At 47.4% G+C, this 25,040-nt stretch overlaps 1 protein-coding gene across 5 annotated transcripts in view; it reads right to left on the reverse strand.

Moving 5' to 3' along the window:
* Positions 1–1,640: 1,640 nt before the first annotated feature.
* The window catches only part of NLRC5 (NLR family CARD domain containing 5), a 34,855-nt gene continuing 11,455 nt past the window's right edge, over positions 1,641–25,040 (reverse strand). For 3 of the 5 annotated variants that reach the window (XM_071440694.1, XM_071440693.1, XM_071440697.1), the window contains 38 exons: positions 24,638–24,688; positions 24,240–24,305; positions 23,927–24,010; positions 23,510–23,593; positions 23,278–23,367; positions 22,322–22,387; positions 21,161–21,238; positions 20,696–20,779; positions 20,419–20,502; positions 19,404–19,493; positions 19,229–19,276; positions 18,340–18,408; positions 17,618–17,701; positions 16,814–16,897; positions 15,953–16,042; positions 15,783–15,845; positions 15,151–15,234; positions 14,462–14,545; positions 13,343–13,432; positions 12,381–12,446; positions 11,818–11,901; positions 11,660–11,743; positions 11,066–11,152; positions 10,543–10,623; positions 9,945–10,025; positions 9,496–9,579; positions 9,159–9,242; positions 8,574–8,657; positions 8,400–8,483; positions 7,658–7,741; positions 7,138–7,221; positions 6,210–6,293; positions 5,463–5,546; positions 4,548–4,631; positions 4,367–4,450; positions 3,429–3,512; positions 3,079–3,162; positions 1,641–2,643 (listed from right to left, as the gene is read on the reverse strand). In XM_071440694.1, the coding sequence (XP_071296795.1) occupies positions 2,562–2,643; positions 3,079–3,162; positions 3,429–3,512; positions 4,367–4,450; positions 4,548–4,631; positions 5,463–5,546; positions 6,210–6,293; positions 7,138–7,221; positions 7,658–7,741; positions 8,400–8,483; positions 8,574–8,657; positions 9,159–9,242; positions 9,496–9,579; positions 9,945–10,025; positions 10,543–10,623; positions 11,066–11,152; positions 11,660–11,743; positions 11,818–11,901; positions 12,381–12,446; positions 13,343–13,432; positions 14,462–14,545; positions 15,151–15,234; positions 15,783–15,845; positions 15,953–16,042; positions 16,814–16,897; positions 17,618–17,701; positions 18,340–18,408; positions 19,229–19,276; positions 19,404–19,493; positions 20,419–20,502; positions 20,696–20,779; positions 21,161–21,238; positions 22,322–22,387; positions 23,278–23,367; positions 23,510–23,593; positions 23,927–24,010; positions 24,240–24,305; positions 24,638–24,688 (3,046 nt within the window). In that variant the 3' untranslated portion in view covers positions 1,641–2,561. The remainder of the gene's footprint in view (positions 2,644–3,078; positions 3,163–3,428; positions 3,513–4,366; positions 4,451–4,547; positions 4,632–5,462; positions 5,547–6,209; positions 6,294–7,137; positions 7,222–7,657; positions 7,742–8,399; positions 8,484–8,573; positions 8,658–9,158; positions 9,243–9,495; positions 9,580–9,944; positions 10,026–10,542; positions 10,624–11,065; positions 11,153–11,659; positions 11,744–11,817; positions 11,902–12,380; positions 12,447–13,342; positions 13,433–14,461; positions 14,546–15,150; positions 15,235–15,782; positions 15,846–15,952; positions 16,043–16,813; positions 16,898–17,617; positions 17,702–18,339; positions 18,409–19,228; positions 19,277–19,403; positions 19,494–20,418; positions 20,503–20,695; positions 20,780–21,160; positions 21,239–22,321; positions 22,388–23,277; positions 23,368–23,509; positions 23,594–23,926; positions 24,011–24,239; positions 24,306–24,637; positions 24,689–25,040) is intronic. The other 2 variants (XM_071440695.1, XM_071440696.1) reach the window with 2 other exon arrangements.

The following is a 25,040-nucleotide window of genomic DNA, read 5'->3' on the forward strand; positions in this document are numbered from 1 at the left end:
CTCACGATGCCTCCAAGTCACAGCAGGTTCAGGGCTACCTGGAACTGGATTCAGCAGAGAGGAAACAGAGGCTGCATTTGCAGCTCTTTGGAGCTGCCTCCATCGTGTGCAGGATCCTGGCCCAGCCTGGCTCCAGCTGCTCCCCAGCACCAAATCCAGGCTCCCTCCCGCCCTCCAGCAGCCTGTTTATTTACAGCACAGTGCTTCTTTCTAAAGATCCGGTCTCAGGGGGCAAAATGCCTTCTGTGTATGAAACCAGTACTGACTAGCTCAGACATTGTCTTCCAGAGACTGCAGGCAGCCTGAAACAATAGGGGAGTGCAGAGAGTCCTGATGCATTTCCATTTTTGGACCATGATAAATCCAAAACCTAATAGTAACAGCTCTAAAAATGGCCTGCAGTAATTAGGTGGTTGGGAATTGGTTTGTTTTTTGGCCATCACACACAATCCCTCATGGCCTCACGTCTCCCTGCATTCCAGAAGATGCATTTAACCCCTCAAAATTGGACAAAGCCCCCAAGTTCCCCTCAGAAACTTTCAGAAACGAGCACCAGCTGGAGCAGGGACATGGCAAGCACAATGGAAATGGGAAGCACGCCCCAGAAGTCCTTGGCATCACATGGAAGAATTGAACCACAGGCCCAGCATGTTCTTGTGCTCCATGTACAACTCGGTCCAAACCTCTGGTTTTTAAAAAATGCTACCCATGAACATAAAATAGAGCACAGAGCCCGTTTTTGTCCCGAACTGCTGGATTACAGACAACCTCTTCCCGTTTTTGGGGTTTTGCTGACACCTGGTGTTCTGGAAAAGATGCTGTGTGTTCCTGCAGTTCCCCTCCCTGGCTCCCCTTGGGATGGTCACCCTCCAGGTGAGACCGGAGCCCTGAATTTGGGGCAGACCCTGAGAAGTGCAGGTGTGCAGTTCGGTTTGAGTCCCTCTTTTCACACCTGGAGACAAGAGCAGTGCTGTGAGAACATTCTCGTGGTGTTACAGCACTGCAAACCTCACGGTGCAGACGGACACCTCTGACTCCAGCGACCAGGGGACTGCAGGGGGGAACCTCAGACCCATTTACCTTAGAACAGTTTGGGTGGGAGGAGAGCTTAAAAATCATCTTGTTCCAACCCCCCTGCCATGGGTGGAGACACCTTTCACTGGACCAGGCTGCTCCAAGCTCTGCCCAACCTTAACACTTCCAGGGATGGGGCAGCCACAGCTTCTCTGGGCAACCTCACAGGGAAGAATTTCTTCCTCATATCAGTTCACCACATCTGGTGAAGCTTTTTCTAAGTGGCAGTGCTTAAATCTGAGGTACTTGCTTACTCCATTGAATTATATAACCTGATGAGGAATTTCACTGCCTCTTTTTTTCCTTTGTTTTTGTTTTTAAAAACCCTTTTCAGAGTAGCCCTGCAAAATGTGTCCCACTTTTACACCACCACGTCATTATGTCACAAAGGATGATGCTGATCTTTAAATAGGGACAGTGGCTCCCCCAGGAATAACCAGCACCACCTGCTCACAACCAGTTGCCCAAAGATTTGCTGGAGCAGCATTTCTGTCTCATTCCAGATGCCTGCCCTGCCCAAATCAGATCACTTACATCTCCCCAGGCAAACGCTGCTGCAAACAAAATTCCATAAATAAATCCAACACAATAATTAAATATTTATTTTTACATTCTCTCCTAAAGGACGTGTATTCTTTTAGAACACCTGCAGGCTGGTGTAGTAATTTTGATTAAGGATAATGAAATATTCTGCTGCCTTTCTGAATGCCTGAGGAAATGCATTTCATCCTAGAATAATGCAATCATAGAAGGGTTAAGGTTGGAAAAGACCTCTAAGATCCCTGAGTCAAACCCTTAAACCAGCATCAACATGTTCATCTCTAAACCATGTCTTCAAGTGCCACATCCACATGTTTTCTGAACACTTCCAGGGATGATGACTCCAAAATCTCACAGCTCTGAGAAAACCTTATATCTTACTTTTTTTCTGACAGTGTGTGAGAACTTAATTATGGTGTTTATTCTTTCTGTCACTCACTGCCCCTCCCTCAAAATAAAGACAAACTATTGAACTTCTAATTTGAAGTTGAAGCTTGGATGGAGGTGATGGTGAACCTTTCATTGTAGGGCAATACATAAATAAATAATGTCTAGTACATAAGCATTCTTATCACAGTTTGCTAATTATTTTCTGGAAAGTTATTCTCATGAAGAGAGTTTCAGTGCTTTTCTACCAAGAATACCATCCTGCCTGCTCAGCAGAAGTTATTTACAGTAGTTTTCTCTTCTGTACAATAAAAAAACCCACAAGAAACAAAATAAACAAACAAACCCAACAGAAACAAACAAAACAAAACCCCAAACCAAAAAAAAAAAAAAAAAAAAAAAAAACCCCAGTGTCCACACTTGGTTCAGTGCAGCAAAGAAAAATCCAATATTTACAGCTTTCAGTTGTAGGAACTTTGAGCTCCGGGTTCTTCAGTGCAGTTTTGAGAGCAGCAGCAGCAGCAGCAGAGAACTCCTAGCTAGGGCAAGGCTCCTCTTCTCTAGTTGAAGGAGAAGCACAGTCTTGGGTCTTGGCTTGTCAAAGTCTCAGGAAGGCCCTTAGGCACTGGATTGCCCCACAGCCTGCAAGGACAGCAAAATGTTACTGCAGGACCAGGTGTGGGGCCCAAACATCTGGAGATGTGGATCCCAGGGCAGAGTGGGACAGGGCAGGAATGCTCATCAGAAGAGAAACCAGAAGGAATGAGAGAAAGAAAACTTTAAAGAACAAATGCAGCAACTTCCTGATGGGGATATTACACAACTGGGTCTTCATTTTGTGCCTCATTTAAAGCCAGCAAGCTTTCCAGTTCCTTTTTCCCCTGGACTTTGTGAGGAGGTGAAGCTGTCCTAGAAAACCCTCACTTGCCTTGTGTCTGCATTCCCTGCAATGCCCTATGCCCTGCCAGCTAACCCAGGGCAGCAAGGGCATGGGACATATCTGTCCCCACCCTTGCCACCCTGACCTCTCCTTGCTGAGCCAAGAGCCAGCCACAGAGCTCTGGGACACCTGCTCACCTGATGGACTCAATTTCTGGGCACGCGGCAAGTTCCTCTGCGAGCTTTGTGGCCCCACAGGCTCCAATGTGGTTCTTCTCCAGGCTGTTTTAAAAACCAAAAGAGAATTTTGAAATCCAAAACAAATCCAGAGTGGAAAACAGCTGAATTGTCCCAAGTTGTAACCACCTTAAGTAAAATAAGTGTTAATTCAATCAGCCAGGCAAGGCTGGCCCTTGGTGCATGGAGCTTAAACTGCAGGAGCCTGCCTGTTGTTCCTAAAGTGCATCCCCCTTTTGGAAGCCCAGTGATTGAAGGCTCAAGGACAGAAAAATGAGCCTTCCCAGGGTGTTTCTCAGGGCTGTACTCACTCCAACACCTTCAGCTTTTCCATCTTTGGGAGAGCAATGGCCAACTCTTGGGCTCCTCCATCTCCAAGGGCATTCCAAGACAGTCTAAGGCAGACAAGAAATCCCAGTTGTGAGTCTGGATGAGCACTGGTGACATTATCCCTCATGGATTAGCCTTTTTGCAAGAGCTAATCACCCTCTTATCATGACAGGTAAACATTCCCCTGGTGCAGTGTTTGTGAGGTTCCCAGGACGAGGTGAGGGATGAGAATTTGACTCCATGTTCTCAGAAGGCTGATTTATTATTTTATGATATTATATTATATTAAAAATGCTATACTAAAACGATACTAAGGAAAAAAAAAAGGATACATCAGAAGGCTAGAAAATAATGAATAATAAAAACCTGTGACTGACTCCTCAGAGTCCAACACAGCTGATGGTGATTGGTCATTAATTAAACAATTCACATGTTTGGATAAACACTCTCCAGACCACACTCCAGAGCAGTAAAATATGGAGAAGCTGAGGCTTCTCATCTTCCCAGGAGAAGAAATCCTGGCAAAGAGATTTTTCAGAAAATATCATGGTGACCTTGGATTGCAAGCTTAATTCTGAGGATTTTCCTCCATTTCACCACATATTTCCATGCATGATAAGACACCAAGGAGTGTCTGTGGACTGTGGTTACCTCAGAGTTCTGCAGGCCCAGGGAATGAGATGAAAAAAATGGAAATGGCTGCAGAGCACAAAGCTTTACCCCGCTAAATTTTTTAGCAGTGTATTTCATCAACTAGTAAATTACTGATACATTTACCACCAAAATGTACTTGGTGGAAAGTATTATAAAATACTTTAACAAGCATCCAGCAGGGTGAGAAGTGCCCTGCATCTCCAAAGAGGAGCAGACACCAAAATGAGAGTGACCTGTGCATGCTGCAGTGCCTCCCCACACTCACATTATCTCCTCCATGGACGGGCACCGCTGGAAGCCCAGAGAGAGGGACTTTGAAGCACCATCAGTGACTCCACAGAATTTCAAGCTGAAGCAGCAGGGAGAGAGCAAACAGAGAGCATGGAGTGCTGGTGTCAGAGCTGAGGGGAGCACAGCACCACGTCCCCTGAGGCCCTGGCACTCACTCGATCTTCCGGAGGCGTCTGAAGCTCGGCAGCCCCTTGGACAGGGCATGGATGCTCTGCTCCCCAAGGTCGTTTTCTGATAAACTGAAAGAGGCATGGAAAAGCTTTGAGTGGTGAGAAAAAGCAGGTACAGTCATCAGAGAAAAGCCACCATGAAAGCAATCATGTGAACTAGCAAGTTAGTAACTACTACCCAGACTAAGTGAGGACTCTGCAGACAGCAGGGATGAACCAGATTGGTAAACAGCAACTTTAATTCAATTCACTGCTTGGCACAATGGGAGTGACTCTGTAGACAGCAGGGATGAACCAGATTGGTAAACAGCAACTTTAATTCAATTCACTGCTTGGCACAATGGGAGTGACAGCCCTGCTGTACCTCCCAACCTCAGTCCTTGCCTGCAGACAGAAATATGGGGTTATACCTGTGCCAAAGAAGGGCAGGTCTGCAGCACATCATGTGTTGCATGTGAAACTGGAAATATAAAAACCTCAAAACCTGGAGTTAATGACTGGTGTGACTTGAGAGGAAATGGCAGTGAGGGAGAATGGGAAGACCTTCCAATACCTAAAGGGACTACAAGGGAGCTGGAGAGAGCCTTTGGACAAGGGCGTGGAGAGACGGGACAAGGGGGGTGAACTTCAAGCTGAGGGAATTGGATATTAGGAAGCAGAAATTCTTCCCTGTTAGGGTGGTGAGGCCCTGGCACAGGTTTCCCAGAGAAGCTGTAGGTATCCCATCCCTGGAATTGACCAAGGCCAGGCTGGACAGGGCTTGGAGAAACCTGGTCCAGTAGAAAATGTCCCTGCCCATGGCAGGGGGATTGGAGCCAGGAGATCATCAAGGGTCCCTTCCAACCAAAACCAGCCTGTGATATCTTTGGCACCATCCTGGGTGCACCAGCCATGACCTACCTTATCTCTTCCAGCAGCTCACACACCACCAGGGCTCTGGCCAGCTCCAGCCCTCCTGCCTGCCCAATGTTATTGTTCTGGAAGCTAACCAAGGAAACATAAGCATTGGAGGATTATTTTGGAATAAAGCTGTAACAGAAGCTCATACTTAAACTGCCAAGAACCCAACCAGAGATGGTGTCCCACCACTGGGATTCCTTTTCTAAGTTAACTTTTGATGACATCTTAAACACAGGCTGGAAGAGATGCCTCTAGGCTAATTGAGCCCAGGGAGCACTTCCAGCTCACCATTTTCTTGTTTTGTTACTATAAAACAGTAAAAGAAAGTCCTACATGTTAGAATCCTGGAAAGACTCCCAAAAAAGTTTTAAAAATACAGTAACACAAGTTCAGGGAAAAGAAATTACTCAGAGGTGCCTGCACAAAAGGGTGAGGGTCCATAAAAGATGTGCATCCTTATGCTTACATTCCACCAGAGGCATCAGAAACCAACATACTCCAATTTTAAGGTTTATTTTACTGTATACTCTCTTCCTGGTTTGTCTCTATAGCTAATGCTGCAAGAGATGAAGCAAGAAGAGTTTCTGTGACTCTTACAACAGAGTAACTGTGGAGGGTTCCTCAACCCTGGGACACTGAAGTTACTCTCTAAGCAACCAGTGCCCATGCCCTTTCCCATTCCTTCTCTCAACAATCCCCATTCTCCCCAGGGTCCCCAGCCTTCCTGGGGCAGAGGCTGACACTTACTGCAGGACCTTCAGGGTGGCCATGTGGGGCAGACAGAGGGCAAGTGTCACTGCTGTCCTGTCTCCAAAACCATTCCTTGATAGCCTGGGAGAAGCAGAAGTGAAATGTTGCTGGCAGTGAAGTCCAGAGCCTCATTCCTCACCTGTGTGTCACCCCCACACTGATGTGTGACCCCCATTCCTCACCCACGTGTGCCTGGGACTCTGCTGAGAGGACCCAAAGTGCCCAACTCAAAGGACTCTGAGGGTGGGGGGAAGAAACAATGAGGTTTTGAAATCCTGCAGCAGAAGTTAAACAGGAAAGTAAAACTGAGCTGCACTTCCCAGAAGCAGACTTATCTCCCTCCATGACTGAGTTACCTGAGCTGGAATTGAGCTGAAATTGAACTTTTTCATATGTGCCCTCAGTACACACACCCTAATCTGAAGGTTACAAGGACAGTTCCAGTAGTTTAACTGTAACTTTTCCTTATTTGTTATTTTTTAATTTCATTTCTTTAATATGGCAGAGCACATAGGTTCTTTAAACTGGTCTGGAATAGAACACCAATAGATCTGACTGTAAAGCCTTTATCTGTCCACTTCCCTCCATTTTTGCAGCCACACAGATTAATGCTGGTATCCTGGCCAACACAAGCACTGAGCAGCTCCTGACACTGCCTATGCACCTGCAGATTCAGCTCTTGAATCCATTAATCCACTAATGCAGACTGCACACTTCTTGGAAATCTTCAAGACAATCCAGCAACCAATCCCCAAACCTTCCACATCCAGCACCACACATTGCTGTGGTGGCAGCAGAGCTTTTACTCTGCTTTTACAAGAATCACGGGGTAAAACTGATCTTGGCTTTATCAGAGTCATATCTGATTTCTATGCCTTGACTTTTGCCCAGCTTCCCAAAAGGATATTTGAAATTACACACTTACAGCAACTCCTTGATGTGCTTGCAATGGGCAAGAGCTTCCATCAGCTTTTCCCCTCCAGCAGGACTGGGACAGTTCCCTGAAAGGCTGAAATAAACATGAGACTCTCAGTGACTAAATGAGAACCAGAATGTACCAGGTTAAGATATTTCACTGTTTGCCTTCTGTGATGGGAGACTCAGGCTCCTGGGAAATGGTCTGGGGATTTTTAGGTTCTTTTGTCAAGTACTGAGTAACTCCTGGCCCTGCAGGGAATGTGGGGAAGGAGCAGTTTCCCCTCTCAGACAGAACTGGGAAATTCCTTTTCTTGCTCCAAGTCACTTCCAGGTTTTTCATTTCAAAAAGTTTCCAGGCTTTCCCCAAGAGCTGAGCCTAACAAAGAGCCTGGATGCTCTAATTTCTGTTCCCTGGGAGAAGGAACAGTTTGAGTCCATGTCTCAGCCTTGCACAGGGATTCCCACACAGGCTTCCCCACCAACCATGGCCATGACCAAAAGAGCTGAACCAGAACAAAGGGACTCACTCGATTTTCTTCAGGTTTTGCATTTCCAGCAGGACAGCAGCAAGATTTATCAGGCCTGGATCTCCAATCTCGTTGTGGCTTAAACTTTAAAGAAGAGATGGAAGGCTGTGTTGTAAAGGAAGATGGCAGGCAAAGTGCAAGATGTTATTTAATGTGTCCCATTTGCTGGATGACACCTCAGGCCTTGCCAGCAGAATCAAAGAACTGTTTATCTCAACTATCTCACAGAAAATTAATAGGTGTTAATGAGGAATTTTAAAAAATTGCAAAGAACAATTAAAATCACTGGATCCTGTTGACAGGTGGGAAATTACTTCAGCCAGAATACCAAGACAGGATGAAGATAGGTGGTTATTATTTTACAAATTGCTACAGCAGAGAATGAACAGCATCTGGCAAGAGAGAGAGGGAGAAAGCAGAGCCTGGGGTTGGCTCCAGGACAGATCTTTTCAGACAAATGCTGGGCCTGAGGCTCTCTGAGGACAGAAGAGTCTCTAGTCCTATTCTGGCTCCCAGGGAAGATTTATATTCTATTTAATCCATTTTCTACATGACTGACTGGGGTAAGACCAAAGTTTCCTCTTCTGAACATCAAGTTCTGATTTCCTCTAGTCCAAGGTACCTCATACATGAGCATTTTGCAACCTCCCTCCTTTTGTGACAGTACTGTGTACAAGCACATCTGGTTCTCTGCAAGTGCTGGCACTGGTGGTCACCCCTCTGCAAGAAAGGAGAAACTCACTTGATTTCCTCCAGGCTGTGCATTTTCCTCAAGGCTTCTGCAAGTCTGGAGCAGCCTTCGTCACCAATGCTGTTGTGGTTCAAGCTGGAAACAACATCCCCAGGAAAATGGAGGTTTAGCTGCTACTCAGCATGCCAAGCCAGGCCAGAGGTGAGCTGCATCAACCATACTTACATAAACCTTCTCAGGGATGGCATCTCACAAAGCCCCAGCACAAGCCCAGGGATGGCAGCGCTGCTGAGTTTCATGTAGCCCAGGCTGGAGGGTGAAATAACAATTAACTCTCCAGGGACAGTGGTGTGAGCACTCAGCACAGAGGGGAGCAGAACAAGGTGGGAGAGATGGGGGACTGTGTTCTAATCCCTGGGAATAATTTCAGTTTTGCTCTTTAATGCAATTCTAGTGGACCTGTCTGGATTTGGATAAAACACCAACAGAATTGCAAACCTCTGGAGCAAGAGCCCAGCCCCTCCTGGAGCAAAGTGCCTGTGTGACCCCAGGACAACAAGATCCATGCAAAAATAACTGCCAAAACATTTGATTCTCCACTGGAATTCCCTGCCACAGATTACTGATCTGTGTCTCTCTCACTCACTGCTCATTGCAAATATAAAATAATTGCTGCTTCTTCCCTATCAGAAGCCATCAGAAAAAGCACATCTGTCCACAGTACATGCAGAAGGGAGGCTGCAGATTAACTGAAGCTTCTAGAAAGTCCTGGCAGCCTCTGGTCAGCCTGGTAACAACACACTCACTCACTTGAGTTCTTCAATGGCCTGGCAATTCTGCAAGCCTGAGATCAAATAATCAATTCCAGCTGGTGTAACACTGCTGGAGGTCAGCCTGCAAAACAGCAAGGATCAGATGAGGAGATCAGGTCTCAGCACACCGAGGCAGAGTTTACTCCACTGACAAGCAAACTGCCCCATGCCAAACCCCAGACAGCACAGACATCAGGGAGCAGCAAGTTTGGAGAGATTTCCACACCCCTGGTGTGCAGGGCTAAGAGGACTGGCCTGAGGCAGAGGATTGAACAAATAATAAATGTGTGCAAAAGGTCCCAGCTGGACACACACAAACCCGAGGTCACACATACCCAAACATCTTCAGCTCTGGAAGGGGCAGCAAAATCCTGACCAGCATTTCTGCTTCACCCTCCTGGAGTTCCATGTGGGACCATCTGCAAGGAGGGAACAGCAGGTCTGGGCTTTGTCCAGGGGTGGCACAAGGTCTGTGCTGGGACCTCGAAGGAGGGACACAACACTGGCACTGGCAAGGTCCCACAGGAGCTCCCAGCCATGCTAGGGCAGTGCAGCTTCTCTGGGCACTGGGACACTGAGGGGATTTCCAAGGATACCCCTGCAAGCCACCAGGTCTATGGGTCTTTGCTATTTTCCATTCAAGCACTCCAAGGAGGGGACCCAAAGGCAGGGACTGGGACCTTGCCCTGGCCTCTCTCGTGCCCTGCTGAGTGTTCAGAGCACTGGATCACCAGGACAAGCTGCTCCCCTCCCTAAAAACCCTTCACCACACCTGGTAACCCACCTCAGCTGCTGAAGCTGAGCACATTTCTCACAAAGCCTTTGGCAGAGGGAGTGCTTCATTTCTGGCTTGTACAGACTCAGTCTGCAGGACACAAACACAGAACACAACTCAGTGAGGAGCAGCAGAGCCCAGTGCAGCATCTGGTGCCCCCAGGGACACGATTAGGGACAGATCAGGGCTTCCAAGAGCCCACCAGGGGCTTCCCTGCCATGCCCCATTTATGTCACAGTCCATGTAGAGAAGCACAGCCCATCCCCACTGCCCAGGACAAGAGCTGCCCCTTCCTTCAGCTGCTCAAAAGGAAAAGGACACTGATGCTGCTCTCTCCTCGCTCTCATGCAGAAGCCAGCATGTCTTCAGAGTCCTCAAAGTGCTCCTGATGGCTCCCAGGAAGGCAGAGGGATTTTTTAGCCTTGTTTAGGTCCAGCATGGGTGAAGGAGAGCAGCCCAAAGGACTGTGCACATGCATAAGGTTCCTTCCACATGTGTGGCACTCTGAGACTGAGCCCAGGGAGCCTTAGACACTCTGAAGGTATTTTTCATTCCACAGTGAAATTAAAAGCAAGCAGAAAATAATGATAAATAATTGCCTTCTCACCTGCTGATGACTGATTCTGTCTTCTCCAGGCAGTGTGGGAATCTTATGACTAATTGGAAGAGGGTTTTATCCTTACATATCCTGAAAAGTTAGATATTAGAGAACAGCACAAATGTGTGAACTCCTGAGGGAAGAAAATGCTATTTTCCATAGGAAAACTCAGGAGGACTGAATGGGACAGGGTGATGCTGGCACATGACAGATAATCACCCATCTCTGAAGAGGTTTGTAATGTTTAAACCAGCTCCAAAACCAGCCTAAACTGGGCACCCTCTCTCCCAAGAGCAACCAGGAACATGATCTCCTTCCCATTAAACCTTCTGAGCTGTGAGACCACAAAGCTTCTAAGCACTTCTACCCACCAGCCATTTGGGTTAAAATGGGTTCAAGTGGGCAAATAGATCACAAATGCACTGGAGACAGTGAATGAACAACAGGAGAACCAGTGCTGGCTTCAATCTCATTTCCTTAAGAGTATCAGGATAAAAGAAAATATCTGGGAGACACCTGAGGTGCCACTCACGTGATCTCAGTGATGCTTCCAGAGGCCTGGAGAGCCAGCTCCAGCAGGTTCACAACTCTCTCTCTGCACACCCATGGCTCTTCTATGCTGCAAAGCAGAACACAGGCAGCTCTGCTTTAGTCACACACTTGGATCCATCCCTGCCTCTCCAGCTGAGAGTTCCACACTCCAAACCCATGGAAAGGCAGCTTGGCTTAGCAGAGGAATGTCTGCATGGGACAGGGGCAGCCTGGGAACAGGCAGAACAGCCCAGATTCCCTGCAGAGGAGGGGAGAATTTGCCAGCCAGGATGCTCTGGCAGCAGGAATGTGTCCCCCAGGATGATCACCCTTCTCTGTGAGGCTGGCAGGGCTCTGCAGAGCCAGCACAGGTTATGGCCAGAGCTCTACACGAGACTCAGTGGGGGATGAAGCTTTATCTCCTTTGGCTCAAGGAGATAAAGCCAAACACCAATATCAGAGTCAGCTATGGGAGTTTCTCAGGCCAATGCTCCCTGCCTTTGGAAGAAGCACAGCTCACTTTATTTTTTTTTTTTAATGAAAGGAGAGCTCAGAAGATCACACCGGTATCCACAAAAGCACAGTGACACAGTACCTGATTTTCAGCAGCCCCAGATCCTTCCTCAGGGAATGCAGAAGTCTTTCTGCAGCTTGGAGTGTCATGTTGTTATTTGAGGACCTAGAACCAAAGCTCAGTGTGATGAGCAGCTCACAAATGAACCCCCCCAATGGGTCCAAGAGCCATTAACTCACATGTACTCTGTCAGACCAGTGCACCTTTCCAGGAGCAAGAACAACTTTTCCAAGTGCTCTGGCTGAAAGTTGCACTCTGCCAGTCTGAAAGGAAGAGAAAGAGAACAGCCTTAATTCATCACAAACAGTTCAGGCTTCCTGAGCTGGGAACATCAGGCAGCACAGCCTAACAGAGAAAGGGGGATGGCACAAAAACCTTAAACACCTTTAAGGATTTCAAAAAAGACTGTGGCAACACTTCAAAAGCATCTGTGGAGATATCCTGATATATACCTGTGTGCTATAATGGCACTGCTCTTTGTAGGACCCTGTGACTGCAGGAACACCTACAGGGCCCAGGTGAGGAACAGACAGTGGGGAAGCACAGAGAGAAAGGGAGGTGGGATTATCTGTGATGTGACAAAGCTCTTCTCACAAGGTGAGTCCAAGGAACTGTATCAGCTGTTAGTGCAAAACATCACTATGCCAGGAGCAAAAAGATGCTGCTGTTTTGTCTGTCTTGTCCCTCAAAAAAGGACCCCACCTTTACCAAAGAAATCACCCTAAAAAGTCTGTAACATTACCTCAAAATCTTTCTTGGGTCATATCCTCTTGTCAGCTTGATGATTAAAGTTGCTTTGGAGCACAAACTGCACAGAGAAGACACGAGTGTAAGATTTAGATGGAGAATTACTACTTTTCCCAATGTTCAGAATTTAATGATCCCAAACTCCAGAAAATAATCCAGCACAGCAGTGACAGGTACCTGGCCCAGCTCAGCCCTCCCTAAAATAAACCAGCCCAGGGAAATGCTTCAGTGAGGTCTCACTCATGCTAAATTGGCCTAGAGGCAGAACTGGTTTATGGATAAGCAATCCTGACCTGTCCTGCTTTTATTTGCCTGCTCTGCACTCTCTGTTGAGCTCTGGGGAGAGGCACAACAGGAGACTTTAGAGTAGCCAGAGATTCAGCAGCCACATCTGCAGGAAGGAATGGAAGTGGCCCTGGTTAAAAGTGGTTCAGGACACAGCAGCTGGTCCCATGAACACAAACACTGATAAAGCCCCACAGATGAGCAGCACAGCCCAGTCTCTCCCTGCAATCTGTGAGAAAAGCACTTTGTGCCAGGGCACAGGCCCAGAGCCCATGGGATATTTTTGCCTGAGAGGAAAGGAGATAAAATGCAAATCCAAGTGAAAGAACATGGGAAATTGCTTTCTATTGCCTCTGAAATCTCAAAATACTGAAGAGAGCCTTAGAGAGCAATGCTGGCTCCTGCCCTGAAGAGGTTCATTAACAAATAAATACATGACAATAATTGTTGGTACAGCTGAATATCTGTGCCTATACACAAAAATATCCTGGCCCTGTGGAATGGTAGTTCTGCTTGGCAGTTATGTTTGGCCATTTAAAGTGGACATAAACCAAAGGTTTAGGTAGTTGAAAACATGGTCCTCATCATTCTTACCTGAAGATCACAACATTTCATTAATTAAGAGGAAAACAAGCAGGGAAAGCTCAGAAATTAATGAAGAAAAACAGTCACCTGACTTGAACTTCAGTGGTGTTTCCAGATGTGACAAAGGCATCTATGAGATGCAGGACTCCATCCTGAGAAATCCCATTATGGCTGAGACTGCACAGAAGGGAAGGAAGGAATTTCACGTGTCAGGAGTCAGGGCTGTCCCAGGCTCCTCAGGCACAGAAACAAAACTCAAGTTGGCACCAAAGACAGAGCAGTTTGTGGGGTGCTGGGCCCCTTCAGCTTTGCTCAGCCACTGAACTCCCCCAAGACAGCACTGATGATTTGGGGGACAGAAAATGCTATTTTCCCCTTGCACTACAGAGGCAGCAGCAGCTGGAACATTTACTGCCCCAGCAGAAAGGGAAGGGGAGAGGCTGGGTAGGGCACAGCTCAGCTCACAGCACCTTGGGAATTGAGTTACTCAGAGAGGACACCACACCCAGAAGAGTGATGATCTGAAAGCTCTGGGTCAGCTTCTGTCACACCACCCTGTGGCATTCACATTCTCTGAAAAATCCCTTTGCCCAGGATTTTTCTCCTGGGAAGCTGAGAAGCCTCAGAGGAAAAGGAAAACAATTATGTCATTTGCTTCTCCTCTGTTGTGCTCATGTGGAATGTGGTTGGAGATTGTTTACCACAGGTGATTGTTTCATTGCATTCTGCTGTGAGTTGTTTTGGCTCAATGGCCAATCAGGGCCAAGCTGTGTCAGGACTCTGGAAAGAGTCACAAGTTTTCATTATTATCTTTTTAGCACTCGGTAAGTATCCTTTCTGTATTCTTTAATATAGTTTAGTTTAGTATTGTTTAATATAATATAGTATCATAAAATAATATATTAGCTTTCTGAGCACATGGAGTCAGATCCATCATTCCTCCCTGCCACAAGGGTCCCCCTACAAATAAAATCCCACCCCATTCTGGGCATTGCTATTTCCTGCTGACACTGATAAAAAGACTTTCACTTATTTTCAGCAGGTTTTGGATCAGACCCTGAGTCACCACAGCCTGGTGGCCTTGAGCTGTGCTCACAGTTCAGTCACAGCTTTGCTCCAAAGGCAGGAGAGGGCAAGAAGCACAAGCAGCAGCTTCCTGAAGGATCACACCAACACCCTCCTTGGATTCACTGTGTGCTCTCTTACTTGAGGGAACAGGTACCAGGCACTCGATGCAAGTGGTCCAAGAGGCACCTCAGGCCTGCATCCCCCAGCTGATTCCTGGAGAGACTGAAAGGCAGAAGAACATGTGGCCAGCCAAAACCCAGCCTTTGAAACAGGTTGCCCAAGAGGTGGGGGTTTCCCCATGCCTGGATATTCTCAGGTTCTGAGAGACCTGATCTAACTGAAGATGTCCGGGCTCATGACAGGGAGTTAGACTAGATGGCCTTTAAAGAGCCTTTCCAAAAAATAAAAAGGTATTCTATAATTCTATATTTATTTTAAACAGCAATGGTCCTCTGAGAAGCTTTGGAGAAAAAACTCCAATTTCCTGCACTTAAATCCCAGCTTAGCCAAAAAAAGGTCTGTTTAAAACAAATCACTGCCTTACGAAATTACCTCATGCATAAGCTCCAGAGCAAGCTCAGATGAAGAGCTCAGGTGAAGCAACAAATACCTCCAAAGAGTAAAGGAGTGAAATCCCAAAGCAGCTGTCCCATCAGCTCAAAAGGACCTGTATAATTGCTAATTGATTGTGTTCCTCAGCAGCCTGAATGAGCACACATACCCCTGCAGACAGGCTGGGAAACTCCAGGCAATGCTGAACCCCACAAACACAGCTCTCCCCCTGTGACTCTGCTCAAGATCATGGCAACACCCCCAGCCCCACTTACTCTACTTCTGCCAGCCAGCCGTGCTGCTCCAGGATGCTGCAGAGCTCCTCCACCTGCCCTTCCCCAATGGCACAGCCTGTCAGCCTGTGGGAGGCAGCAGGAGAGTTAAAGCATGGCCAGCAGCCAGCTCAGCCTGAGCACTGCCCACCTGCACCTTCACACCAGGCTCTGTGCAGAAATCACACTTTTTGCCGTCCCTTGGTGCTGGGACAGAGACATTTACAGGCTCCTGTGCAGGGGCACTCCAGGGCCATCACTCCCAGAGGGCTGCAGACACATCTCTCATCACACAGATGGTCATGTGTGGAGGTTATCCTCCAGAATTTGAGGCACACATTTGGAGAGTGCACTGATGAGGGCTCAATTCAGGTGCTCATGCAGCAGAATTTGGTGCAACTCAAGATGATCATAAAGAAAAAAGGAGAAAAAGAAAATCACTGGCCTCTGCCATCCCAGTGCATCCAAATGGTTCCGACCTGCACTTGAGCAGATTAATTGAGCCCTAAAGCTTAGGGGCCTGAGCTCCTTGGCCACCAGCCCATGAATTCTCAATACAAGAGGCAATCTGGCTCCCTGCACTGGTGCTTCAAACCCACCCACAGAGGATTCCAGCCAGTGCTCGGTGCCAGTACCTGCACGATGTCCTTTGGCTCTGTGTGCTTGCTCCTAAATGCAGGAAGGCATTTTCCCTGGACCTGAAGCAGACACAAAGGACAGTCCTTCAGCACTGATCTCCAAGGATGACAGGCTTTGTAGGCCCTGCAGGGCTGAGCTGCTGGGCTCCAGAGTCTGAGTGCCTCACCGGACTTCCACTGCTCTGATCCGATCACAGAGGTTGATGGAGTTGAGCAGTAGAACAGCACAGCGTGGGGACAAGGAGTTTTTCCTAATACTGTAAGAGAAGGGAAAGAAGAAACACTGAAATCAGCTCCTAAGAAGAGAGGCTGCCATACACACAGCCCAATTTTCCCATTGTTCATTTTGAGACACAGAAGATTGGATACATCCCATTTAACTCAGGATGAGGGAGCAAGGACCTAAAGTTTGGAGCATTGGCACTCAGTGCTCCTCTACCTAAAGGAGAGGCTCCTTTAGTCCCCTTTGACCAAAAAGGGAGTACAGACCAAGGGCTTACACTGGGCTACTCCTCCTTGGGGGCTGCTGGACTAGAGACAGCCCAAACTGGAAGCAACCTCCTGACTGGGCAAACTCAGTCTCACGAGACCCTGCTGCTCCTCCATGCTACAACACCTTGTGAAACACGGCCAAGCTCCTCCTGGGCTCTTTGTCCACACACTGGAGTGCCCTATCCCCTGACAGGGCTTCCCTGGCCTGGATTCCAGCCTGAAACAAAAGTTTAAAAAAAGACTGGGCATGGCACTTGGTGCTATAGTCTAGTTGAGGTGTTAGGGCATGGGTTGGACTTGATGATCTTAGAGGTCTCTTCCAACCTCATTATTCTGTGATTCTGAATTGCCCTTTGCTAAATATCATTAAAGTGCTGCTTTATTTCTAGAAACAAGAAAGGAATGGGTGTGAAAGCATTTCTGCATTTCCTTTGCCTTGCTTGTTAGTTTACAATTACTGATTAATGCTCCAAAGATCTACTGTGCTATTAACACTTTCCAAAACAATGTTTGAAAGCAGGGACCCCAAGCATTACCTCAGTAGTGTCAGATGACAGAGGGATGGCAGAAAGCTCAGTAATCTCTCAATGCTCTGGTCACTCAATGAATTTCCAGACAGACTGCAAAACATGGAAGGAAACAAAACCCAGGAGAAACTGTTTAAATCCCTAATTATTTCTGTAACATTTACATGGACATGCACACACAAATGGGCAAATTCTGTGAAAGGGCGTGTTGAGAAATGCCATGAGAATTGGGCAAGATTTAGTCCTTACAGCCTGATCTCTGTGTTTCTTTACATCCTAGAGCCAATCAACATTCCAGTTTCAGGAGTCTCACTTTTCCATTACTGCACATTTACAAAACGATGCCACTGATGTCCTTCATGCAGGCAATAGGGGAATTAGGTTATTTTTATTTGCTATTACTCAGTTTTTGTTCTGACCAGCATTCTAGTTTTCTCAGAGCCAAGCTCCTGCCTGGAGCCCTTGAGGAGCAGAGCTCATGGCTTGGTGGGCCAGGAGCTCTTGCTGGCCTTGCTACAAGCTGAGGTCTCGAGGAATAGATGACAACAATTGTTTCTAGACACAGGATTGAGGAAGATCATGAGAACACACATGTGTTTCTGGGGCCTTTACACACTGATGTGGTAGCCTTAGGAGGGGCCAAGCTCTCTTTGAAGCAGGACAGTAGAAAGTCTGGGATCAGCCAAGTATCTGGGTGAGGATGATAGAGAGGAGAGGTGGGGTACACCAGCTGCCACCCTGAGCATCAAATCTGGGGTTTGAACATCAAATCTGTGTCTGGGGCTGGGGAGACAGACAGACAGACGGACTTACTGGATTTCTGTCAGCTGGGGACATTGAGCCAGTATCTGGCACAGCCTGGTCACATCCTCCAGACCCACTCTGCAGTCCCTGAGACTGAAGCAAACAAAGCACTCAGGAGCTGGACATGCTCACAGGATGCCACCAGAGCCTCACAGCCCAGGACAAGGCCCATGGTGACCCTCTCACTTCCACTACACAGATTTTGCTACCCTTGGTCTGGGACTAAGAAATCACAACCTGGGACAAGCAGATGACTTCACCACCCCTGAGCTGATTGGAGAGAGCCAGTCCACCAAAATACCAAAACTTTGGGTGTTCCCTCCCTAGAACTACATCATTGGTGACTCAGTTGTCTCAGGAGAATGGAGAGCATCTTTCCCTCCTCAGCACTGTCTGGGCTCTCCCAGAGGAAGGCTGGAATTGGTGCCTCCTCTGTCCTTTTCCTCCAGGAAGGAAATCCTAGAAGCCTTTTTGGGTGACAAACTGGCAGGTCTGCATGGGATGAATGTCACACTCACACAGATCTGTCTCTCCTTATTTATGGGTAGGAGCTTCCTCTGCTGGAAAGCAAGACAATCCCTTCAAACCAAGCAAAAGATGCACTATTTAATTTCCTCTCTGAGGAGACACAGCTGGAGGGATGGGTCAGTCCCACACACCACACTGCCTTAAAGACCCCCACAATCACCTCTCCCCCCAGTCCTGGTGGGAAGGAAGCCAGGCTGCCATACCTAAAGCTTTGTCCTTTTGCTTCCTGCTTGGGGCGTGCCAGGGAGCCACTTCTCCATCTGCTGGTGCTGCTGGGGAAGGAACAGTTTAGCCCATGCGCTGTGCTGCTGTTCTCCACCCTGTAGCCAGCTCCCCATGAAGGGGCTGAGGTGGTGGCAGTGGCCTCCTGCTCCAATCTGCCTCCCCTCACCACCTGCCAGAATGAGGTTCAGCCCATCCCCAGAAGAAAAAGAGCTTTATTTGCCCTTTTCCAGCCTCCAGAGAGTTGTGCAGCCCCTCAGCACCTGGGCATGTGCTGTGTCCTGGGCAGCAGGGAGGTGACTGCAGCCTGTCTCAGCAGCTGGGTGCTGCTGGCTGCTCCATTGTTGCAGACATCCTTCATGAAAAATCCTTTCCTTAGGATTTTTCCTCCTGAGAAGCTGAGAGGCCTCAGGAACAAAATGTAAACAATGGTTATCTGCTGCTGTGGAATGCAACAGGTGCATCTGGGATTGGCCCACCTTAGATGTTTGTAATTAATGGCCAATCACAGCCCAGCTGGCTCAGACAGAGAGCCAAGCCACAAGCCTTTGTTATCATTCCTTTCTATTCTATTCTTAGCTGGCCTTCTGATGAAACCTTTTCTCCTATTCTTTTAGTATGGTTTTAATGTAATATACATCATAAAATAATAAATCAAGCCTTCTGAAACATGGAGTCAGATCCTCATCTCTTCCCCAATCCAAAAACCCCTGTGAACACGGGCACACTCCATGCCCTCCATCAGCCATGAAACATCCCTGGGCTCCCCCAGCCTGGCTGGAGTTTGGCTCTTCATTGACACACCTCAGAGACCCACGTGTCACCTTCACAAGGAGTTTTAAAGGCTTATGTGAGTGGGTATGGTTTTACCTGACTCTTTCCCAAAAGGTCAGATGAACCACCTGGGGGTGTCCTAAGCTGTAACCAGAAAAGAACATCATCAGCATGGAGTTTGACAACACAAGCTCCTGTATCATCCCTAAAAAACCCCACAGCTTGAGGTTTTAAATAGCAAAAGAATATAAGAAAGTACTCCTGGCCATACCTGAGGCTCATTGTTTTAATGTGTTCCAGTGTAGTTAATGATTGAGCTAAGAAAAACACAGAGCTAAGGGAGATCCGGTTGTTGTTAAACCTGCAGGAAGAAAAGAAAACCAGCTGCTGCAAGCAAAACTGATAAAAATAAACCCCACACCACATCTGCTGCACAGATCCTTGTGCAGCACTCCCAGGCTGCTGCTGTCCCACCCTCTGCCTGTGTTTCCTGCTACAGTTCTGCAGACACAACTCACTCCCATATATTTTAAATTCATCTCTCACTTTTAGTGTTCAGAGAATCACAGAATAGCCAAGGCTGGAATGGGTCTCTAGAGCTGATCTGGTGAAACTCCTGCTCAGGAGGGTCAGCATGGAGGAGGCAGCTCAGGACATTGTGCAGCTGGGTTTTTATCATCTCCAAAGACAGAGAATTCACATTCTCTCAGAGCAACTTGTTCTAATGAGATTGTCTAACTGGAACAGTCTTGGCTTGAGACAAGCTCAATTAACCAAACAGGAACAATAAATATTTCTTTCAACAGTGCAGAATGGTGCCATTCTCCTTCAGCCACAGTCCTGCACAGAGCAGTTGCAGTGGGAGTGCAGGTGAAATACCCAGATAAACAAACACCAGCCAGCACTGCAGGTGAACTCAGACTCCACCACTGAACCTGGGTCTCCCCAGCACTTCCCTGCCTTCCAAGCTGCTCCCCCTCCCAGTGAGGAAAAATTCAGTGAGCTGCTAAAGACCTCAGGCAGTTTCAGACAGAGGTACCTGACATAAAACCACCTGTCCCCTTCATGGAGGGGCGAGCACGGAGCCTCTGGGGCACTGATCTCAGCCAAGCTTCAAATGGACTCAACCTGCTCTGGGCTGGAGGTGGGGGCAGAGCAGCCAGCACAGTGCATCTGCCCAGCACAGAATATCCTGCACTGATTGTGAGGGGCCCTTCCCAAGTGTTCCACAGACAGCACTCCACAAAACCCAGCCCATGCATAAGGAAAAAACAGGAGCTACTCACTTGAGAGAACGTAACATTTTCAGTTTTGGGAGGCACTGAAACAGCTGCAAAAGTCCCTCATCTCCCAGAAAATTCCCTGATAGGCTAGGATTTAAAGAAAGGCATTTAATTTTCACAGTAAAAATACCCATAGGCACCATCAGCTCTGTTTTCTGTATGCACAGCCACATCTTCCACCAGGCTGTGCCTCTACCCCACTCTCTACAACACTGAGGGGCATTTTCTCAGCATCCCAAATAACTGCAGGAACACACCACAGGAGCTAAGGAGGACTCACTCCAGCTCAGAGATGTGGCCACATTCCTTCAGGACTGCACACACATTCTTCAGGTCACTGCCTTGAAGATTACAGTCTGTCAGTCTAGGGGGGGGAAAAAAGAAATCAATCATCCAGGTCTGCAGGATTTCAAATAAAGGTTGTAAACTTCACTCCTCTGAAAAATTAGAGAATCAGTGAAGAGAAAATAATGAAATTTAAAAATGCCTTGATGCTTAGCAGCTCCCCCAGGGTCTCCAGGTGATGCCACCCCTGCCTGGCACTGCAGGTCCTGTGTCCTTGGTAAGGCACAGGGGGGGCACCAGGTCCCAGCCCCTTGCCAGGGGCTCCAGCATTCCCTCAGCCAGGGCAGACCCTGCAGCTCCCCAGGTCCCTTGTGATTCCCCTCTTAGAGGTGCAGGTTACACTGGAAACAGGACCCAGAGATGGGACGTGCATGGACACAATGAAAATCGGCCAGGGTACCTGATTTTTTGGCAGGTGGTTGGTGTCTGGTTTTCCTCCCCACATTGTTGGTCACCAGTAGAGAACACAGGCTCCTCCCTAAGTGAGCACAAAAGCAGACAAAGGTGAAACTCTTCTGCTTTAGCAGTTTGGCAGATCCCTGGGGCTACCCTGGCTCCAGCCTGCATTTTCCCAATTGCAAGCTCTCCTTTTCTACCCAAATATCTGAGGATGCAGACAACTGGAGAGAAGGGGAAAGAGATATTTCTATCTAAGTTTGATGGAGAATTCAGCTTTTGCTGAATTTAGCTGAATTTTGCTGAATTTAGCTTTTGCCTAAATAAGTTTTGTGAAGTGCCTGTACAAAAATCTGACTATTCATAATTAAATGTCTATGACTAACTAAACTGTAACTAAAAGCTACAACTATAAACAGTAAAACTATAACTAAATCTGACTATTCATGACTAAATGGAACATGCAAAACCTAAAATATCAGAGTTTGAAATGCCACCTGGTGCCTTAAAGGAGCCCACAGAGTGCCTGTCTCGGGCTGTCACTCTCTTTCAAGCACAACCACTGGGCTCTGCCTGTAAGGGTGCCACAGTTTCTCTCTGGCTAAAAAGTGAAATTCCATGGGAGATGCTGTTTTACTGTGAGCTCAGTCCACAGAGAACAAGGGTATAAAGAGAGAACCTGAAATCCCAGGAGCAACAGGAAAGCGTTTCTTGGACAAAACCTTCATGTTGAGCTATTTTAACCATAGTTTTCTGAGGGGAAAAATTAACCTCCAAACCTCTCATGATTTAGGAGTCATGATCCAAAATGCAGAGTGTTCTGAACTGCAGGGATCTGTGAATCTTTTCAGAATTTGGTGGGGCATTCTCTTGGGTTTTTTACCCTCACAATTATCAGCTAGCACGGGTGTCATTGAACAGCCTGCTCTGCTTAGGATGCTGTGGGATGAAACGTGCTGCTCTAGAGACATAAAACACTACAGAAGGCAGTGACAACTTTTCAAAGTGGCTGAGAAAGCCAGGAGACAGCTCCACATTTAGATTTGGGGGGTGGGGGTGGGAGGCAGGAACTGCTGTGAAGTGGAGTGCTACCCTTGGTACCTACACAGGATGCAAGAACCAAACAGGATGCTGAGATAACACCATTTGTGCACACACAGCCTACCTAGGAGGAAGGGAAGCAAACTCCCCGTCATCTCTGAACCTCAGGACTGCAGTATCACAAGAAAGGCTGTGAGGAAGAGAAGTAATCAATCAGTGTCATGGTCGGGTTATTTACAGGACTTCTTGTTTGGTTTTGTTCTGCAAAACTCTGGTGACACCAATCACTTGTGCTTAAAACACTCCCAAAGCAAGTGTTTTATCTCCATCATTAAAGCTGATGGAGATAAAATAATCTCCATCAGTTTTAAATGCTGGCTGGATTAAATTATGCAGTATGTGATGATCCAGTTTCTCTGAATCACTAGACAAAGCACAGACAAAATCTCTGTACTCGAGTCTGTTCTCAAGTGAAAGTAATAGAGGAGAAAGAACTTCCAGTGCTGCTCCAGGAGGTGTCACCAGTTCTCACACTCTGCAGAGATCCTGTCTCCAAAACTTCCCAAGGCACAGAGCAGGGAAGCATTTTAAAACACCCCAGGCATGAAAGGACAGCCAGGTTTGCAAGCACTCACATTGTGATTGATGGCCTGTGGTCATCTTATTGCAAAAGTTCCAAACCTTCTCAGTGGCCTCTCATGGGCAGCTCCTCACAGCCCTGACTCCTCCTGCTCCTCACAGCCAACAAACTCCAGCTCTCCTCTGGAGGAGCTCCCCCACTCTTTTATTGCTCTCATCCTCATGGGACACAGCTGTTCCTAATCCTTGGTAATTAGTACAACTGCAGCCCCTCAGGGGTGAGATTGCCTTCTGCACTGTCCCTGTTCTCTTGCTTTCCATCTCCCTCCACGGCCCTAGTGCAATCAGCTCCCAGCAACGTCACCAAGGGCCACCAAGTGTCAGTGACCACCTTGGGACATGCTCTGCACCCACCCCATGCCCAAGGTGACCCAACAAAAACCTCAGAATGCAACTCCCAGGCTGGGGATTAACGCCAGGCATGGTTCCAGAGCCACATACCTGACCTGCACCTCCATCACCTCCTGGCAGGTATTTACTGACTTCAGCAGGGTGCACATGCCACTGACAGAGAGGCAGTTTTGACTGAGACTGGGAAAGAAAAAGGCAATTAGCTGGTCCCTGGAATCCCACAGGATGCCCTGTGAAGCAGCCAGCAGTGTTGTGCATGCTTGGAACCCTTTCCCTTCAGGAGAAACCAAGGCAGGTTGGTTCTGTACGAGGCAACACTTACTTCAGCTGCTTTGAAATTGATAGACAGGGGAGGCTTTCCAGCAGACAACTGCAGCCTTCATCTCCAAGCTTGTTGCCTGACAAACTGAAGCATTTTCCAGTTAGTGGGCACTGATTGGAACAATAAAAACAAAGCCCTCAAAACCTGCTTGCTGTTCCTTTCCTGCAATTGCTGTTTTGCCTGGACTGTTCTGTCTCAGATCAATCTTCCCTGCATATTTCTGCATCAATCAACTCCAGACAAAAAGTTTTAGCCCTTGGGCAACATGATTCATGTTTTAGACCCAAACCATCTTGCTTTAGAAAATCCATGCTCCTTAAGGCCCTTTCCAACCCAAACCAGGCTGTGATCCTGTGATCCCCTGCTCCCACAGCACCTGCCTGCAGCCACTCAACAGGAAGGAAAGGAGGCACTCACTCCACTTCAGAGAGACAGGGACAGCTCTGGAGAATGGCCACAATCATCTTGGCATGTTGGGAAAGCAGCCTGTGATCCTGCAAGCTGTGAACAGGGAGGTTTGGTGAGCAGTGAGGTGATGGGGGTGCCCTGGCTGGGCTGGATAGGATTTCTATTGTCATTCTTATTTACTGATTCAGGTTTAGTTCAAGCTTTTCCACATGTGGAAATATCATCTGTCCTTAAGGATGAACACATCTGCTTCTCTGGCCCTTCTATATTACCTGCCATCTGCAAATCACATGCACCAACAGGACTCTATATCTCCTCTTACCATAAATTCACATGTCTAGTTGGAATTATGCGCTCTTTATTCTCTTCCAACTTCAAATCCAGAGATCTGCAAACAAGCAAAATATTTGGCTTTTGATATGCTTTCATGAACTATCTGACAGCTTGGGTGCCAGTCAGTATTTCCCAGCAGAAACCACCAGGTCTGTGCTCTGTGTCTTTCAGCAGTTTTGCAATAGAACCACAGCACCTCAATCTTACCCAGGCTCTGGGGAGCTGCTTTAGGTGTGTGTGCAAACCCAGCTATTTCTGGTTGCACTTCCCATTGCTCAGGCAGATGCAAGGGCAGTGGGCACCAGCTGTGCTGTCATTGTGGTTTATTTATGGTGACACTTCAATCAGCACAACTGCACACAGTGTCACCACTGTGCAGTGTCTCACCTTTGAGCTCTCCCAGATGTGCCAGAAAAATGAATAACCATGGTGTCCCCCCTGAAAAAGAGATCCAGGTCAGTATTAGGTCACACACTGAAAAAGACTGGGCCAGGAATTTTTTTTCTTTTTTTCTTTTTTTTTTTTTTTTTTGCAAAGTTTGTTGGAAAGAGATTCAGTAGAAACTCCCTTCCAGCAAGAAAAATAAGAAAAAGCCATATGCAATTTGAGTTACACCAGGGATTACTTTGGCCTGTTAAACTTAGAACATAAGACAACCCAAGAGCCAGGATGGTTTAAAAAATCTACCCTTTGTCATCCCAGACACATGAAAACCCCAAAGCCTGTAATTTAAAGGGATGCAGAGCTGGAGCTAAATTCACACATTTTCACTGAAATTAGCTGACTCATA

The sequence above is a fragment of the Agelaius tricolor genome, unplaced genomic scaffold (assembly GCF_023055355.1).
Source record: "Agelaius tricolor isolate 1412-34295 unplaced genomic scaffold, bAgeTri1.0.p SCAF_15, whole genome shotgun sequence".
NCBI lineage: Eukaryota > Metazoa > Chordata > Aves > Passeriformes > Icteridae > Agelaius > Agelaius tricolor.